General features: G+C 38.8%; 1 protein-coding gene across 1 annotated transcript in view; it reads right to left on the bottom strand.

Annotated features, from left to right (window-relative positions):
- UGCG (UDP-glucose ceramide glucosyltransferase) overlaps positions 1 to 19,035 on the bottom strand; it is a 52,627-nt gene that overhangs the window by 19,675 nt on the left and 13,917 nt on the right. The window contains exon 2 of the mRNA XM_049895814.1: positions 12,146 to 12,287. Coding sequence (XP_049751771.1) covers positions 12,146 to 12,287 — 142 coding nt within the window. The remainder of the gene's footprint in view (positions 1 to 12,145; positions 12,288 to 19,035) is intronic.

Raw genomic sequence — 19,035 nt, 5'->3', positions numbered from 1 at the left:
TGGTTCTTTGAAAAAAAATCAACAGAATTGATAAACCACTGGCCAAAATGACAAAAGAAAAACTGAAGAGGAAGCAAATAACCCGAATAAGAAACAAGATGGGCGATGTTACAACAGACCCAACTGAAATTAAAAGAATCATATCAGATTACTATGAAAAACTATACTCAAACATATTTGAAAACCTAGAAGAAATGGATGAATTCCTAGAAACACATTACCTACCTAAACTAACACAAACAGAGGGAGAAAAACTAAACAGACCCAGAACAAAAGAAGAGATTGAAAAGGTAAGCAAAAAACTCCCAACAAAAAAAAGCCCTGGCCCGGACATCTTCACTGCAAAGTTCTACCAAACTTTCAGAGGCGAGGTAACACCACTATGACTAAAGGTATTTCAGAGCATAGAAAAGGACGGAATACTCCCAAACTCGTTCTATGAAGCCAGCATATCCCTGATACCAAAACCAGGTAAAGACACCACAAAAAAAGAAAATTACAGACCTCTATCTCTCATGAACTTAGATGCAAAAATCCTCAACAGAATTCTAGCCAATAGAATTCAACAACATATCAAAAAAAAATTCACCATGACCAAGTGGGATTCACACCAGGTATGCAGGGATGGTTCAATATTAGAAAAACAATGTAACCCATCATACAAGTAAAACAAAAGACAAGAATCACATGATTTTACCAATCGAAGCGGAAAAGGCATCTGAGAAAGTTCAACACCCATTCATGATAAAAACTCTCAGCAAAATAGGAATAGAAGGAAAATTCCTCAGCATAATAAAGGGCAGTCATACAAAGCCAATAGCCAACATTATCCTAAATGGAAAGCGTCTGAAAGCATTCCCCTTGAGATTGGACACCAGGCAAGGATGCCCTCTGTCACCATTCTTATTCAACATTGTGCTGGGGGTCCTAGCCAGAGCAATTAGGCTAGATAAACAAATAAAGGGCATCCAGACTGACAAGGAAGAAGTAAAAGTATCTCTATTTGGAGCTGACATGATCTTATACACAGAAAACCCTAAAAAACTCTCAAGAAAACTACTGAAACTAATAGAAGAGTTCAGCAGAGTATCAGGATACAAGATAAACGTACAAAAATCAGTTGGATTCCTCTACACCAATACAAAGCGCATCACCAAATCAATACCATTTACAGTAGCCCCCAAGAAGATAAAATACTCAGGAATAAATCTTACCAGAGATGTAAAACAGTTATACAAAGAAAACCACAAAACACTTCTGCAAGATACCAAAAGACACCTACGTAAGTAGAAAAACGTAACTCACTCATGGATAGGAAGACTTAACATTGCAAAAATGTCTATTCTACCAAAAGCGATCTATACATTTAATGTAATTCTGATCCAAATTCCAACAACATTTTTTAATGAGATGGAAAAACAAGTCACCAACTTCATACGGAAGGGAAAGAGGCCCCAGATAAGTAAACCATTACTGAAAAAGAAGAACAAAGTGGAAGGCCTCACTCTACCTGATTTTAGAACCTATTATACCGCCACAGTAGTCAAAACAGACTGGTACTAGTACAACAGATACATAGACTAATGGAACAGAATTGAGAATCCAGACATAAATCCATCCACATATGAGCAGTTGATATTTGACAAAGGCCTCAAAACAGTTAAATGGGGAAAAGACAGTCTTTTTATAAATGGTGCTGGCATAACTGGATATCCATCTGCAAAAAAATGAAACAAGACCCATACCTCACACCATGGACAAAAATGAACTCAGAATGGATCAAAGACCTAAATATAAAATCGAAAATGATAAAGATCATGGAAGAAAAAATAGGGACAACGTTAGGAGCCGTAATACATGGCATAAACAGTACACGAAACATTACTAACAATGCAGAAGAAAAACTAGATAACTAAAAAAAAAAAATTGGAGCTCCTAAAAATCAAACACCTATGCTCATCGAAAGACTTCGCCGAAAGAGTAAAGAGATTACCTACAGACTGGGAAAAAGTTTTTAGCTATGAACATTCCCCGATCAGTGCCTGATCTCTAAAACCTACATGATACTGCAAAAACTCAATTACAAAAAGGCAAATATCCAATTAAAAAATGGGCAAAAGAGAGGAACAGACACTTCACTAAAGACATCCAGATAGCTAACAGATACATGAGGAAATGCTTACGATCATTAGCCATTAGAGGAATACAAATCAAAATTACAATGAGATCCCATCTCACTCCAACAAGGCTGGCATTAATCCAAAAAACACAAAATAATAAATGTTGGAGAGGTTGTGGAGAGACTGGAACACATACACACTGCTGGTGGGAATGTAAAATGGTACAACCACTTTGGAAATTGATTTGGCGCTTCCTTAAAAAGCTAGAAATAGAACTACCATACGATCCAGCAATCCCACTCCTTGGAATATATCCTAGAGAAATAAGAGCCTTTACACAAACAGATATACACACAACCATGTTTACTGCAGCACTGTTTACAATAGCAAAAAGATGGAAGCAACCAAGGTTTCCATCAACAGATGAATGGATAAGTTATGGTATATTCACGCAATGGAATACTATGCATCGATAAAGTAGTGATGAATCTGTGAAACATTTCATAACATTGAGGAATCTGGAAGGCATTATGCTGAGTGAAATTAGTCAGTTCCAAAGAACAAATATTGTATAAGACCACTATCATAAGAAGTCAAGAAACAGTTTAAACAGAGAAGAAAATATTCTTTGATGGTTACAAGAGGGGGAGAGAGGGAGCGAAGGAGAAGAGGAGTACGCACTAATTAGATAGTAGATAAGAACTAGTTTAGGTGAAGCGAAAGGCAACATACAGTACAGGCTGGGTCAGCACAACTGGACTAAAACAAAAGCAAAGAAGTTCCCTGAATAAACTGAACACTTTTAAGTCCAGCATAGGAGGGGCGGGGGTTTGGGGACTATGGTTTCAGGGGACATCTAAGTTAACTGGCATAATAAAATCTATTAAGAAAACATTCTGCATCCCACTTTGGAGAGCGGAGTCTGGGGTCTTAAACGCTAGCAGGTGGCTATCTAAGATGCATCAATGGGTCTCAACCCACCTGGGGCAAAGGAGAATGAAGAACATCAAGGACACAATATAACACAATATAATTACGAGCCCAAGAGACAGAAAGGGCCACATAAACCAGAGACTACATCAGCCTGAGACCAAAAGAACTAGATGGTGCCCGGCTACAACTGATGCCTGCTCTGACAGGGAACACAACAGAGAACCCCTGAGGGAGCAGGAGAGCAGTGGGATGCAGATCCCAAATTCTCGTAAAACGACCAGACTTACTGGTCAGACCGAGACTAGAAGGACCCTGGTGGTCATGGCCTCCAGATTTTCTGTTAGCCCAGGACAGGAACCATTCCCAAAGTCAACTCTTCACATAGGGATTGGACTGAACAATGGGATAGAAAAAGATGCTGGTGAAGAATGAGCTTCTTGGATCAAGTAGACACTTGAGATTATGCTGGCATCTCCTATCTGGAGGGAAGATGAGAGGATAGAGGGGGTTAGAAGGTAGTGGAGTAGACATGAAAAGAGAGTGGAGGGAAGAAGCAGGCTGTCTCATTAGGGGGAGAGCAATTAGGAGTATACAGCAAGGTGTATATAAATTTTTGTATGAGAGACTGACTTGATTTGCAAACTTTCACTTAAAGCACACACAAAAAAAAGTAACAATAAGCTCTCCTACTGTAATAAGATGCTTAAACAGGCTTGCTCTAAAGAATTCCTTGTTTTTCCAAACATAGCATAGTTCCTGTATACTTTTATAATTTATGCTGCTTTGCAGGTATGAAAGAATACAGTAAAAGGAAATATTTATAAGTAATGCTATTCCATAAAATATAATAAAAGACCTAATCCTACCTTTTTTTCCCACTAAAAGAAAACTTTGTAAAATGTATCACTAGAAATGTATTCAACAGGAGGAAAAGGGCTATATACCCTCTCCTCATGTATCAACATGGTTAGGTTCCGAAGACCAGGTTGTTACGCAAAACCATTATGCAAAAACGGAGGATGACCATATCAGATCACAAAATGGACAATGACTACATCACTACATAACTGCCAAATTACATCATTACATAATTGCCAAACCACTGAAATTCATGGCCCAGCCAACTTGACATATAACCTTAACCATCACAGCCAGCGTCACTCTCGCCTCACCAGCTCGGCATTTGTTACTGTTAGGTGTATGCCGTTAATGAGCAAAATAGTTGGATAGTAGATTTTTTACTATTGTTGTAAATGCAAAATGTCAGATAATGATACAGTTGATAAGTGAGGAAAAGGTATACTAGGTTATATAAAAAAATTTTGAGAAATATATGGTATTAAGAATATAAGCAAGGAAGGTATAAAAAAAGGTATAGTGCACCTTTATTCAAATGCAAGGTTTTAAGTTTTTATTTTTATTGATTAAACCTCTTAAACTTAATTGCATACTGAAAATTATACAAAATTAGAGGTAGCGTCCCAAGTGTTTTCTAACGTACCTGCAAAAGCTGGAACTTACATAAGACAGACAAGCAGACACCTGTCAGAGCTGGAAAACAAGTATTTTCCACTAAAATGAGCAACAGAAAAGCGTAAGACTGCAACTTGTCAAAGGCAGAAAACTTGCAGGACCCAGAAAAACAAGGCCAGTCCCGTTGAGTTCCGGCTCTCACAGGTTTCACTGTACTATACTAGATTTTAACCAGAAATCTTCATTTTTGCTATGATAATCACCTTTGTGTCTTCACAGTTTGATCAACTATTTATTAGGAATCTCCGTATTAGAATAGTTAAGCACACCCACTACACTGCAACTGGCAAAACACAAGATATTAAGTCAGTTAAAGGCTTTCTTAGCTAACAGAAAAATAATTCTTCAGATATGTTTCACACTATTTTTTTAAAGGAGTAGGCACATGTGTATGCATGTGTATTCAAAATAAATACTGCACTTTTAAAATATTTCAAGAAAACCTTTACTTAATGAATCTGGAAGGCACATAAGCTATATTAAATTCTACTCTAAACAGACATAGTATGAATACATGAAATCTAGTAATAAGCCTCAAAGGTAATTTAGGTGAGAAGATTGGCCTCCATCAAATCTTTAGTAAGGTTGCCATACAAATAGCTAAACTGTCTAATTTTCCCTTTTTCTTTTCAAAAGGTGAAATGACTAAAAGACTGAGAACAAAAGAGGTATTACAGATTGGGAACACTCAGCCCTTTGATATTTAAGAACTAGATATCTAAAATTGCAACAATCATGAATATTACTTTTTTGCCTTTATGAATAAATCTAATGTATAAATATTGGATTTAGCTGTTTAAATAATACTAGAAAAATCTCCTCACTGAGTTAGCCCTACAGACATTAGGAAGGTAAACTTCATACTGTAGTAAAATATCCTCTTAAAACAGAAAAATGCTTTAATATATATTAATTATATTACATAATGAGCAAGGGTATCTTAAATTATTTACAAATAACTACCATAAAAAGTTTTATGATAAAATTTTGGTTACAACAGAATAAAGTTCTGTGTAAGAATGTAAGAACAGACTTAGACTCCAAATGCCTAGAACATTCTCTGGCACAGAGTAGGTGATTAATACACGTTTAGGTTCATGTATTGGTCCCAGCAAACTTTTGAGTAATAGATGCCAACTATGAGATGTTTTGTAAGAAAAGTGCTCTGAATTCAATTTTTGATAAACAATATTGAATACCTATGATCTATTCTCAAGTATTTGATAATTTATACAATTTTTTCAAATTTATTTGGTAAATTCCTGATCTGCCTGACTTAGCAGTTTTACCACATGTATTAACAACACTTGTGCTTGATCTTTCAACTGATCCTATTTTCAGGCTCCTTTAGTGCTTTGCTAGAGGACTATTCAGTTAGAAAATGATTCCTCTTAAGGACAGTTATACTCCTGAAAATGAGGAACGCAAAACATGGCACTGGCCTTGTAATTTTAAACCAATTGAACATTTGGAAAAAAACGTAACGATCATAACCTCTATAAATAACTCTGATTGTTAATTTTAAAAGCTCTTCATATGGCCAGAATTTACTGAAGTAAAGTCTTCAAGCCACCTGAGATGTGGATTACTGAATCCTCCTGCTCCTCTCTCCCTAAATGCCTTCTTCTATTGTGATACTGAATGAGTACTCAACTTTAAGGAAAATGAACCATATTACTTTTTCATTCTTAAATTTTTCCAAGGAGTAAGTATCAACACAGAGGTAGATTTATATTTAAAAAGCAAAGAAACTTTCAGGGCAGGTAATACAGCAACAGTCTCACCAAAATTTAAACGCAGAAATTCAGAACAAGTACCAGTAGTAAATCTTGTGTCCAAAATAAAAAATTTTAAAATGACGATATATGTTCTTTTTTTTTTTCAAAATGGTACGTAATTTTCCACATCGAATGATAGAGGCAAAAGATATCTCCAGAATGAAAACATTCTCATATTTCTGCAAAACAATGCTCATGCTCCAGAAAAAGCAGTATTAAATGTGCTGTTTTTGACCAAGGAGCTCTGCTGGCACAGTGGTTAAGCGCTCAGCTGCAAACCAAAAAGTCTTCAGCTCAAACTCACCCGCTGTTCTGCAGGAGAAAGCTGTGGCAGTCTGCTTTCATAAGGATCACAGCTTTGGAAACCCTATGGGCCAGTACCTTGTCCACTAGGGTTGCTATGGCTTGAAATCGACTCAGAGGCAACAAGTTTTAATTTGGTGACTACAGGCCTCCTTGGTGAAACAAACGACTCATCTGTTCACATTCAGATTTGTGTGATTTCAGTCTCTGGTGGAACATTTGACATTTGCTTGGTCTTTTAAAAAGCAAATAAGGGAGAGTGGGGGGGATCACAAGAGCCCTGCTGGTGCAGTGGTTAAGAGTTGGCTGCTAACCAAGGTTGGCAGTTCAAATCCACCAGCCGCGCCTTGGAAACCCAATGGGGCAGCTTTACTCTGTTCTATAGGTCTCTCTGAGTCAGAACTGACTCGACAGCAATGGGTTTGATTTTTGGTTTTTTTTGGAGGGGAATCACTTACTAGATAGTAGACGTGGTAATTATGATGATGGGAAAGGCAATACACAATATGGGAGAAGTCAGCACAACTTGACCAAGTTAAATGCAGACACCGAGAGGTACACGAGAATAAAAGACAACTACCATAAGTGCAATAACACACACAATTTTGCAACAATAGTGATAAGAAGCAAAAAATACATGAGTGGTTACATAAGTAGATATGTATGCTCTATGGGTGTGGGAAGGCATATGGGAGTACATGTGTGTGCATATATAATCGTGGACATATGTACATACATGTTTGTATGTGCTGCATATATATTCATATATACAATACAGCAAATAGGGGGCACAGTTATGAACACTTCCTAAACATATCCAAACATCTTGCGGGACTGAGTTACTGGGTTTGAAGGCTTAGGACCACAGTCTTATAGAACAACTAGGTCAACTATCATTATAAAAAGATAATGTTCCACATTTCAGTTTGCTGAGTAGCATCTGGGGTCTTAAAAGCTTGCGAGTGGCCATCTAAGATACAACTACAGGTATGTGTTGTTCAACATCGGCTCAGGCAACATCCGACCACATATACATCCGTGGTCCCATAAGGTTATCCCGCTCCAAGAACGGGGCTTAGGGACGTAATTTACTAAGTAGGGAGATCTAGTACTCTCACTAGCTCTTTGGGTCCTGCACCCGTCCTGGCCTAGGGGCAACAGGGGGAGGGGAACCTGGCTGCCCATCTGCAGCTGCCTGTCCCACCACGCTCGCCTCAGGGAGGGACCACACAGGTACTGCTGGAGCTGTCAAGGGGGATGCCCTGCCAAGGCTGCTGTCCCACCCAGCCAGAGCACCCTGTGCATGACACCTGGGCCTGAGGCCGTGACTCTTCCTGCAGAGTGGTCTGGGCTGTGAGGGCGGCAGGAGGAGCAGGAAAGGTGGCTGGGGAAGGAGGCAGAGGCAGAGGAGAGACAGGGGGGCTGGAATTAAAACCCATGGCAGGGGGCATTGGCCAAATCTGCTGCAAAAGACCTCTTTATTTATTTTTTACACTTTTACTCTGCACACAAGTTGGAATTGACTAGATGCAAACTGGTTTTTTTTTTTTTTTAATTGTACTTTAGATGAGGGTTTACAGAACAAACTAGTTTCTCATTAAACAGTCAGTACACATACTGTTTTATGACATTGGTTAACAACTCCACGACTTGTCAACACTTTCCCTTTTCAACCTTGGGTTCCCTATTACCAGCTTTCCTGTCCCCTCCTGCCTTCTACTCCTCGCCCCAGGGCTGGTGTGCCCCTCAAGTCTCATTTTGTTTTATGGGCTTGTCCAATCGGAAAACACCTCTTTAAAGTGTTAAAAAGCAAAGATGTCACTTTAAAAACTACCCCGTGCCTGAACCAAGCCAAGGTGCTTTTAATTGCCTCACATGCATGTGAAAGCTGGACAATGAATAAGGAAAGCTGAAGAAGAATTGATGCCTTTGAATTATGGTGTTGGCAAGGAATATTCAATATACCATGGATTGCCAGAAGAATGAACAAATCTTGTCTTGGAAGAAGTACAGCCAGAATGTTCCTTAGAAGCGAGGATGGTGATATTTTGTCTCACATACTTTGGACATATTATCAGGAGGAACCTCACTGGAGAAGGACATTATGCTTGGTAAAGTAGACAGCAAAAAAGAGGAAGACCCTCAATGAGAAGGACTGACACAATGGCTGCAACGAAGGGCTCAAGCATAACAACAATTGTGAGGATGGCGCAGGACTGGGCAATGTTTCGTTCTGTTGTACACAGTTTCGCTATGAGTTAGAACTGACTCAATGGCACCCAACAGCAACAAGGGGAATGGGGAAGGCAGGCAGGGAAGAAGGAAGAGAAGGGAGCTGGTGGCACGGTGGGGTCAGGAGGTAGCCAGCTGGACTGCGAGTGCACATCCTGGCGGGCAGGCAGGTGGTGGCTGGAGCAGCCCTCGGAGAATGGGTGGTGACCACACAGGACCAGCAGTGTGGCAGGGCTAAGGTTCTCGTGCAGTCTCTCAGCCCGGCAGTGCAGGTCCCAGGCCCGACATGAACCACTCTGCGCGCCTCTCTCCTACATGTAATATGGTGTTTGCACAGCATGCAGATCACATAATGTCCTATTTCACAGAATATATTATGGACGTTATGTGATGCACACCTGTATTGGTCTCTTCCCATCTGGAGCAAAGGAAACCAAAAACTCAAAGAACAAATTAGTCCACAGGACTAATGGCCCACGTGAACCACAGTCTCCTCTAGCCTAAGACCAGAAGAACTAAATGGTACCCAGCTACTACTGACCATTCTGACCAGGGATACAAGGTCCTAGCTAGAATGGGAGAAAATGTAGAACAAAATGCAAATTCATAAAAAAGACCAGACTTACTGAACTGATAAGAGATTAGAGGTACCCCTGAGACTACTGCCCTAAGGTACCCTTTCAACCTGGAACTGAAGTCACTCCAGGAGGTCACCTTTCAACCAAATGATAGATTAGCCTATAAAATAAACAATAACATGCATCAAGAATGTGCTCCCTTAAACAATCAACCATATAAGACCAAATGGTCAACATTTACCCAAAAGCAAAGATGAGAAGGTAAGGAGGGGCAGGGAAAGTGAATGGATGGGGCAATTGGGGTAGAAATGCTAAGAGTATTGATGCACTGCAGGGATTGTAACCAACGTCATGGAACAATTTATATATGAGTTGTTGAATGAGAATCTAAATTTGTCGTGTAAGCTTTCACCTAAAACACATCACCCCCCACCCCCAAAAAAAGCAAAATGTCATTAGATAAAAATTTTCCTTTAGATTGGAGGTAGTCTGCACTTTGCTTGCGTTCCAAGTTTTCTATTTGCACAACTAACAATACTTTATAGTTAAAAAAATAAAATAAAATTATGAATAAGAATAAAAACAATCTCCTGTATATGCTGTTCCTCATTTTCAGGTAGTTTTCTGCTCAACCAATTTAAATGTTTCAATGACGTAAGTCAAACGAAAAAAGAACTAAATGAAAAGTAGAGCTCCTGAGAAAATCCTGAATTGTAGTAAAAAAAAAAAAAATTTTTTTCAGAAGAAGAAATCAATTATCGATTCAACAAAAATGTTCATAATTAATAGATACATATGTTCTTAGGCTTATTTAAAAAACTCTGCTAACTAAAACCCACACTAACTTCCTCAACCAATTAAAACCCATGCCTATCATCTCGTAAGACTACAATATAAATACTCCATAACTAAGTTTACACAGTGGTTAAGTGGGGATAGAAGAAGGAGTAGAATAATGGTCAAAAAATTGAAATGTGAGATTAAGTTCCATAAAGATAAATGCATATTATTCTCAGCTATGCCCCAAGATTTATTCATAATCAATGAAAATATTTCATTCATATAAATAAAGTCTCCTTTATATTTACTCATATGGTGGTAGGGAGGGATTTGAAAATGCTTTCATTTTTCTTATTGCAAAGCTTAATTTACAATTTTATTTGTATCATTCTTTCTGAATTATAAAAGGCCACATTTTGCATTTTTAGTTTGAAAGATCAAGCATATTCAACTACGTCTTTTTGCTTTTAGAAGACGATATATTTAATTTACTGAATAGGTAAAATGATTTAAATTTCTAAAATTATTAAATATACGCAGACATACAGATAAGCTAAAAAATTTATTTCTAGCTTGTATATATATATTTTTTCCTTCAAATTAACTTTAAATACCTAAACTGTAAAAACCCCAGAGAGATAATATAAAAACAATAATAAAGAAATAACTGAACGATACTCATGTCTACATACTTAGTAAGAGCTGCAATAAGGCTATCACATCCGTGTCTTCTCTATTCTTTTCATTGGTGCTACCAAGAAAAATAAAGGCTAAAAGAAAAGAAGTTAAGAGCATGAAAGCAAGTCACCATAAGTGTGGTATGTATATCTTCTTTCTTCTCGCTATTTGGGCTATACTGTCCTAACAAAATAAATGGGGAAGAGTCTCCAAGTAGCAAAATTAGCTATGGAAAAAACTGAGGCGATAAGGGTAAAAACTAAGGCATGTAGATAGAGACCACAAAGGGAAAATTAGCAGCAATGAAAAACAAGTAGGTAGAAATTTAAGGACACATTTTTCTCACAAGTAATTTACCAGCACCCCAAACCAAAAAAACCAAACCCGTTGCTATTGAGTCTATTCCGACTCATAGTGACCTTAAAGGACAGAGTAGAACCTGTCCCATAGAGCTTCCAAGGAGCCCCTGGTGGATTCAAACTGCCAACCTTTTGGTTAGCGGCTGCAGCACTTAACCACTATGGCACCAGGGCTTCCCTAGCACCCAAATGGCCTTTTAAAAGCAAGGTCCTCAAATAGGCAATTTAAAAAGCTGCAGTAAAACTAAATACGAAAATCAAGGAGTATTAAGTCCTTCTAAGAAACTACAGGTGAATACTTCTACCTGTAGAAAACTGGAAGTTCTCCAGTGGAGAGGGTAAAATGCGATTATAGATATATAGAGCATATAAGTGGTATAAACCATACAATTAGGTATTTAAATGTCAGAAAAATAAAGAAACTCAAAATCAAGTATGATGAAGTTTTACCTTGCCACTCCTATATCCTACCCTTGGCTCAAAAGCCAGGGTCTCAAAGAGATTCGCACTATTTCTGGCTATCCTGCTTCCCGTTCCTGACCCCGGAACACTGCCTTCTCACTCTCTCCACCTCTCTTCTACTGCTCACATCTGACTCTGATGAAACAAGATCTCTGTACCAAACTACCAGGGCATTTTTAACAATGTCTGAGTTCCACGAAGTTTACTCAGGGATTTCTAAGTGGTTAGAAAACAAATTTATACTCCTTCTCCACCCCCATTCTCATCCAATGACTACAACTACTAAAGCCTAAGTTTTATAAGGCACGTATCGGCATGAATTTTTAATACCTTCACCTTACACAGTGCCAAAATTTCTTTTTGCTTCATGATTAACACACCATACTTACTTTGGGATAATCCAACTCAAAGAATGTTTCCAAGTTGTTGATTAGGTTAGGATCTACCCCTTTCAGCGGTTTCAGAAGAGAGACACCAGGGAGCTTGCTATATGGCTGTTTGTCCGTTGCCTTCTTGTTGAGGTGTAATCGGCTAAAAGGCAAATAACACACAACAAAATTAATTCTGCGGCATATATTAGTGTCAAATCTAAATAAAGCACGCACAAACCACCTGTCAATAAATTACTAGATTCTGATTAAGTTTTTTTTTTTTCAAGTTGACACCTTTCTAAAGGGAGCTCTGAAAATGAACAGAAGTAGAACCAGGTTAAGTTTCTAGTTTAGGAAAACTAGAACTAAGCAGAACAAATGCTCCAATAAAGGCCAGAACTTAGACTGTTGTTTATTGCTGTGCTCTGAGCACTTAGAACAATGCTGGGCATACAGGAAACATTCAATAAATATACGGTAAAGAAATGAATGACAGTGTTAGCCCACACATTAATTGTTCTTCTCAAATTGCCACTGAAGTAGCAAAGGACTATACAGTGGGGGAAAATACCCGTGTCTGCACCAGAAAATACACAGAAAAGTAACCATAAAATTCTGAGGATTTCTGTAACAAACAGTCCAGATAGGACATGAGAGAAGTACCAATCAGCCTGCATAGAAATCAAGAAAATGGAATTAACTACCAGAATTCCCAAAAATCACAATCACAGAATGGCAGGGGTAGAACAGAGGAAGATGAAGGTTAAGAAAAAAAAAACCTTAATGACAAGAAAATTATCTATTACTGACACCTGAAAAATATACCAGTGTCACCAGTTCACAGATAAGCTGACCAAGGTTCTCACTGTAAGGCCCATCCCAAAGGAAGAAATGCCAATTAGAGAAGAAAGAATGTGCCCCAGTTAATACAAGGCCATCACAACAAAGGGAAGAGATGCTATTTAGCAGAGTAGTGACCATTTCTAAAGCCTCTGAAGGCTTCCTTCCAACTTCTCATAAGCAAATCCCCAGGCACTCAACAGTAATTAAAGGCTAGAACAATCATGAGGCCATCCATAAGAGGTCCTAAGACACACATGCTCCTAAATTTTAACATCTCAAACCAATGGGATCTTACAATTGCTGGCAGCCAGACAACAGTCCTGACTCAATAGCGCAAAAAAAAAAAACAAACCAGTGAGACCTTCTGGAAGTTCAAGAAAACATCAACATCAATGCATCTTACATTTGATGAAAGAGAATATTAATCTATGAAGACTTCTGGAAGTATATCAGTACCAGCACCCACAGCAGCTGGCCACAGGCTCACTCCCAGCTAATTAAGGCAGGGGTGTGCTACAGCAAATGCCTAATGTTTCAGAAAAGGCCATACATCTTTATAGACAGAAAAATACCAACAAGAAATTTCAAGAACAGGGTGGTATCAATTTCTGATCCAGTAACACCAAATGCCAGAAACTAAAGGAGAAGAACCATTTATAGCAGTGCTACTCAAGAGTGTGGTATTGTTTATGTGTTGCTTTTTACTGGCAGTTACAACAACTCGGCATTACCATGACATCTAATCATGTGATCAGAAATTTTTATTGTAGTTTACCAAAGTATCAGTTCAGATAGACCGGAGAATTTTAGAGAATTGATCCTTTACCACATATAATTTGAAAAATACTGATCTGCAGAGTTCATTTAGAGGGCTAAAAGAGGCAAAACCATGATCTAAAAATCATATAACCACAAAAATGATTACTATTCCATTTCTCACAAATTTGCAGACTAAATGAAGAAACCCACCCAATAGAGAACATCTAGATTGATTATCAATTAATTCCTTAATTTATTGAACCAGTAAAAATTCACATGGCTCAAAAATCACTGAAAATAAAGTTCACATAAAAGAAGTCTCCCTGCAATCCCTGTTGCCCACCTGCTTAGTTCCCATCACTGCCTCCCTAGCATTACTGGTTTCTTGCTTATTCTTCCAGAGATATTTAAAAACATATACATACAAGCATATATACTGTACACACACACAATACTCCTTTTTAATACCCGTGTGCACTAAAAGCATATTTTTTCTTTTCCTCTTTTTTTTTTTTAATTGTGCATTAGGTGAAAGTTTACAGAGCAAATTAGATTCCCATTTGATAGTTTGTACATAGTGTTTCATGGCCTTGGTTTCATTCTCTCTGTGTCTCTTTTTAATCTCAGGGCAGTAGTTTCAGGGGTTCATCCAGCCTACATGGTTCCAGAAATCTGGATTCCATGAGAACTTGAAATTCTGTTCTGCATTTCCTACTTTTGATCAGGATTCTTCTATAAAATGTTTGATCGAAATGTTCAATAATGGTAGCCAGGCTCCATCCAGTTCTTCCAGTCTCATGGCAAAGGAGGCAGTTGTTCTTGGAGGCAATTAGCCACACATTCCATATCCTCCTATCACTGACTCTCCTTCCTCTGTTGCTCTAGGCTAATAGAGACAAATTGTTGTGCACTGGATGGCTGCTGGCAAGCTTTTAGACCCCAGGCACCATGCAACTGAACTAGGAGGTAGAACAGAAGCACTAAACACGTTATTAGGCTAATCAACCTGGATGTCCCATGAAACCATGACCTCTAAACCAAAGAACCTAATCCCATGAGGTGTCTGGTTTTACATAAGCAGGTTCAGCAGGTGCTCTTTTTCCATAGGGTTTTCAATGGCTGATTTTTTTTTTAATTTTTATTGTGTAAAAGCATGTTTTTAAATAAATGACTGAGCTGTTGGGAAAATAAAAGAAACCCTCTCCAAAGTCAGAAATAAAGAGAAACTTCTAAGTAAGTGAATGCTGGATTCGATGCTTACCCCAGGGCCAACCGCTGGTCCCTGGTGACCCAGCAATGGAGGAAGACTGAGGCCCAAGAATGATAGGAAACCTGTCTCTGAGAACCTTCTATAAATCTGGAACCCCTGAAGCGTGAAGTCAAAAATTGTCCAGCCCACCGAAGAATGACAGGGATGGTGCCTACCATGGATTCAGCGCTAAATGAAGTGGAATAAAAGAAAACAGTCTTCCAGAGAACATCTAACCATGTGAGTCTGAGGTTCAGAATGCCACTACCTGCACTGCCTGAATAACGCTCAAGGGACGGAACAAGAGAGGCCCCACCATGTATGACCAAGGATACATGAAGATAACCAAACAAATGTCTAGAGATGACAAATGTGATCACTGACATCAGAAAGTCAATAGATAAAACAGCTGATTGCATGTATGCAGATTAAAAGAGAACTGGAGAATTGAACTCTATACGTGAAAAAATTACCCAGAATGCAGCACAGAGAACGAGAGACAAAGACACAGAAATAATGAAAGAGTTTAAGGGAGTGAGGGATAGAAGAAAATAGAAGAAGAATGTACGAACTTTGCCTGTCACACACAAATAATGCTGGTAGGCACTTTGGTAATGGCCAGCGTGTAGTTCACGAGTCTTCAGCTGTACTTTTCAAAATGTGATCAACAGTCCATTATGAGTAACTCTGACAGGATCCTACAAAGTTCACTGGTTTCAAACCAGTTTTTTAGTACCTAGGGTCAGGGCTTCTGTATTATGCAGACTGTATGAATTTGTATACTCACATGCGACACAGGAGTTTTCATGGTACTCATTTCCACTCTCAGCCTGAAGTAGGTGACTTGCTTTCTGCTAGGATCCTGGGTTTGGCATTTTCTCAGTTTCAGTTTCCGTACCAGAAACCCAGTTCTATCTTCCTGTCATGCATTTGGTTTATAGCCTTAACCCTTTTTTTGGGGGGGGGGGGCACTTTTTATTGAATAACACATATATGAATTTTTTCAAAATGACACACCCATACAACCAGTATCCAGATCAAGACACAGTATTACCTGAACCTCAGAAGCCCAACATGCTCCTTTCTACATATTACCCGCCTCTAACCTTTTTTTTTAAAGGGTATCCGGAAACCTGGTGGCGTAGTGGTTAAGTGCTACAGCTGCTAACCAAGAGGCTGGCAGTTCAAATCCGCCAGGTGCTCCCTGGAAACTCTATGGGGCAGTTCTGCTCTGTCCTATAGGGTCGTTATGAGTCAGAATCGACTTGACGGCAGTGGGTTTGGTTTTTTGGAAAGGGTATCCATTATCCTGACTTCTAACCTCATAGACTAGTTGTACCTGTTTCAAAATTTTATATACACGGAATCCCATAGGATGTGTTCTTTTGTGTCTGGCTTCTTTTGCTTAACATTATCCTGGTGAGATTCATCTATCTTGTGACATTTACTTATTGCTTATTCTTTCTCATTACAGTACAGTATTCCTTTTATCAACCTACCACAATTTATTTATCCACTCTCTGCTGATAGATATTTGGGTTGTTACAAATAGCATGTGGCCCTGTCTTTGTCCTTATGGAAGTATTAAAAACCCTAGCCTCTCTTCCGTCTCTCCACCATAGCCCTGGTCTTCCATTTTTGGAAAAGATAAGAGAAACAAGGTCTGAATTTACCCTCCTACCTAAAACAACAACAACAATCATACAAAATACAGGGGAAAATGTTTTGCAAGACAGTGGATGTCAGGTAAAGAAAGATAGTGATACCTGAGACATGGAAAATAATTACCCCAGCTCACACCTTTGAAAGAGTTTCCAGGCCGTGGCACAGGGAAGGGAAACCCAGGCAAAATCCAGCAGACTTCCCTGAATCGAGGAGACAGAGTTGAGAGTCCAGGAATGCAAAAATATCTAGCACCCAACAAAATAAAATTCACAATGTCTGGCACTCAATCAAAAATTACCAGGAATGCAAAATACCAAGAAAATATGACCAATAATGAGGAGAAAAATCAGTTAGAACTGTTACTAGGATTAGAGCTAGCAGACAAATCCAACTCACTGCTTTGCATTCGCTCTTCATTTCTGGAACCTAACAGTTTTCCTTTCTTATTTCCAGGCTCTCTCTCTCTCTCTCTCTCTCTCTCTCTCTGTGTGTGTGTGTGTATAGAATCAATACTTCCGTGTGTTTAGAGTGAGAGAGGTGGCTCTCACATGTACACAGCAACTTGTGAACAAGCGTCTATAAATACAGTGACACAGACTATAATGAAAGTATATTCAGAACATTTTGAGAGCACAGAGAGGAAGCATCTAACTCTCCCTAGGTGGTAGTCCTTTAAGACTTTACTATTCAAAGTGTGGGCCACTGAGCAGCAGCATAGGCATCATCTAAAAAAAAAATTTTAGGGAGTTAGAAATGCAGAATCTCAGCGCCCACCCCAGTCCTACTGAAATAGAATCTGCATTTTTATAAGATCCCCAGGTGATTCACAAGCACATTCAAGCTTCAGAAGCACTACTGATACAACTTACCTTTGCTATGAATTCTTTCCTAGCTTCACAGAAAAGGCCTGTAGCTCATTCTATAGGCAATGGATAACCATGAAAGATTACAAGGAATCAACAATAATCGCGTTTTGTATTTAAAGAAGTGAAGAGAATAAAGTCAGGAAAGATTGAAGGTAAGGAAAAATATTATAAACATCCCAAAGGAAAAGATAGGTGTACAAACTAAAGAGGCAGCAAAGGGATAGAAAGAAAGGTAGAATCAAGAAAAAACAAGAATTTAGAATTGATGGGCCTTTGCCAAAGGCCAGTGAGGGGATTAGGGGGCAAATGGAGAGAGAATAAGGAGTGGACAAGGATGACTACCAGATTCGGGCTTAGACAGCATAAAATATGGACACAGTGAGAGATGGGAAAGGGTGATGAGTATTATCTTGAACATACCAACTTTAAAGTTACTCTTAAAACATAAAGTGGCAATGTCTTCTATCCAGGAGACTAGCTGTTTCCAACATTTAATATACACAATATCCATAGTTAGAGATCCCAATTTAATCGACCAGCTGTGAGGCCTAGGAATCTGCATTTTCATGAGGACTTCAAGTGATTCTGATGCCGGGCACCAGTGAACTACACTGGGAGAAACACTAGACTATAAACTCTCCAGGGCCCAGAAAAGCAGTGAAACATACTATGCCCTCAATTTTTAAAAAATCAGCTGAACAAACAAAAAGTAGATGAACAGATATGTAGATTCAGAGCTCAAAAGATTAGGTTAGCCTAGAGATAAAGATATGGGAACCATCCACACATCTTATGGTAAATCCATAAGTCTAACAGGTGGAATATGCAATTAAAAGATGACCAAGAATGAATATAATTAATATTCTAGAACCAGTACTACATAAGAGTGAGGAACCAGGGAAACAGGAAGAAAGCCAAGAACAGAGTAATGTCACAGAAGGCTTTATTTGGCTAGGCTGTTTTCTTTTTCAAAGGGTTCAAGAAAACAATATCCAATGCTACAGAGTGGTCAAGAGGAGAACTGCAATGTCCACTAGATTAAGTATGTATCTGGCTACCTCAGAGCTCATTGGGCAGGGGATGGGGCAGTTGATAGAGAACCAGGGGAAAATAAACAAAAATGGGTTAAGTAAATGAACGGGAGGTGAAAGTGTGATAATAGTGAATAAACACTACTTTCTCCCAAAATCTGAGAGTAAGTCAAAGGGCAAAAGAACCAGGGTGATACCTAGATGGAGAAAGTTTTTCAGTTTAATATTAAAAGAACACTTGAGTACATACGCTAATAGAATACTTGAGTACATATGCTAAGGGAAAGAGCTAGTCAAAGGGTAGATTAAAGATAGAGGGGGAAAAAATGACATGATAGGATCTGCAGTGTGAAACAGGAGTTAAAATAATCTGCCAAGGAATGAGGGAGAGGGCTTCAGTAGAGTGGTGAAGAGTTAGAAGTCCCGCCAGTAATGGGTGACGGAGCTAAATATGGAAACAGAGAACTGCCAGATACCACTGTAGGCTTGGCTGAG

Source organism: Elephas maximus, chromosome 9, assembly GCF_024166365.1.
Source record: "Elephas maximus indicus isolate mEleMax1 chromosome 9, mEleMax1 primary haplotype, whole genome shotgun sequence".
NCBI classification, from domain to species: Eukaryota; Metazoa; Chordata; class Mammalia; order Proboscidea; family Elephantidae; genus Elephas; species Elephas maximus.
The sequence above is the reverse complement of the archived record's forward strand: the minus strand, read 5'-3'. Positions and strand labels throughout refer to the sequence as shown.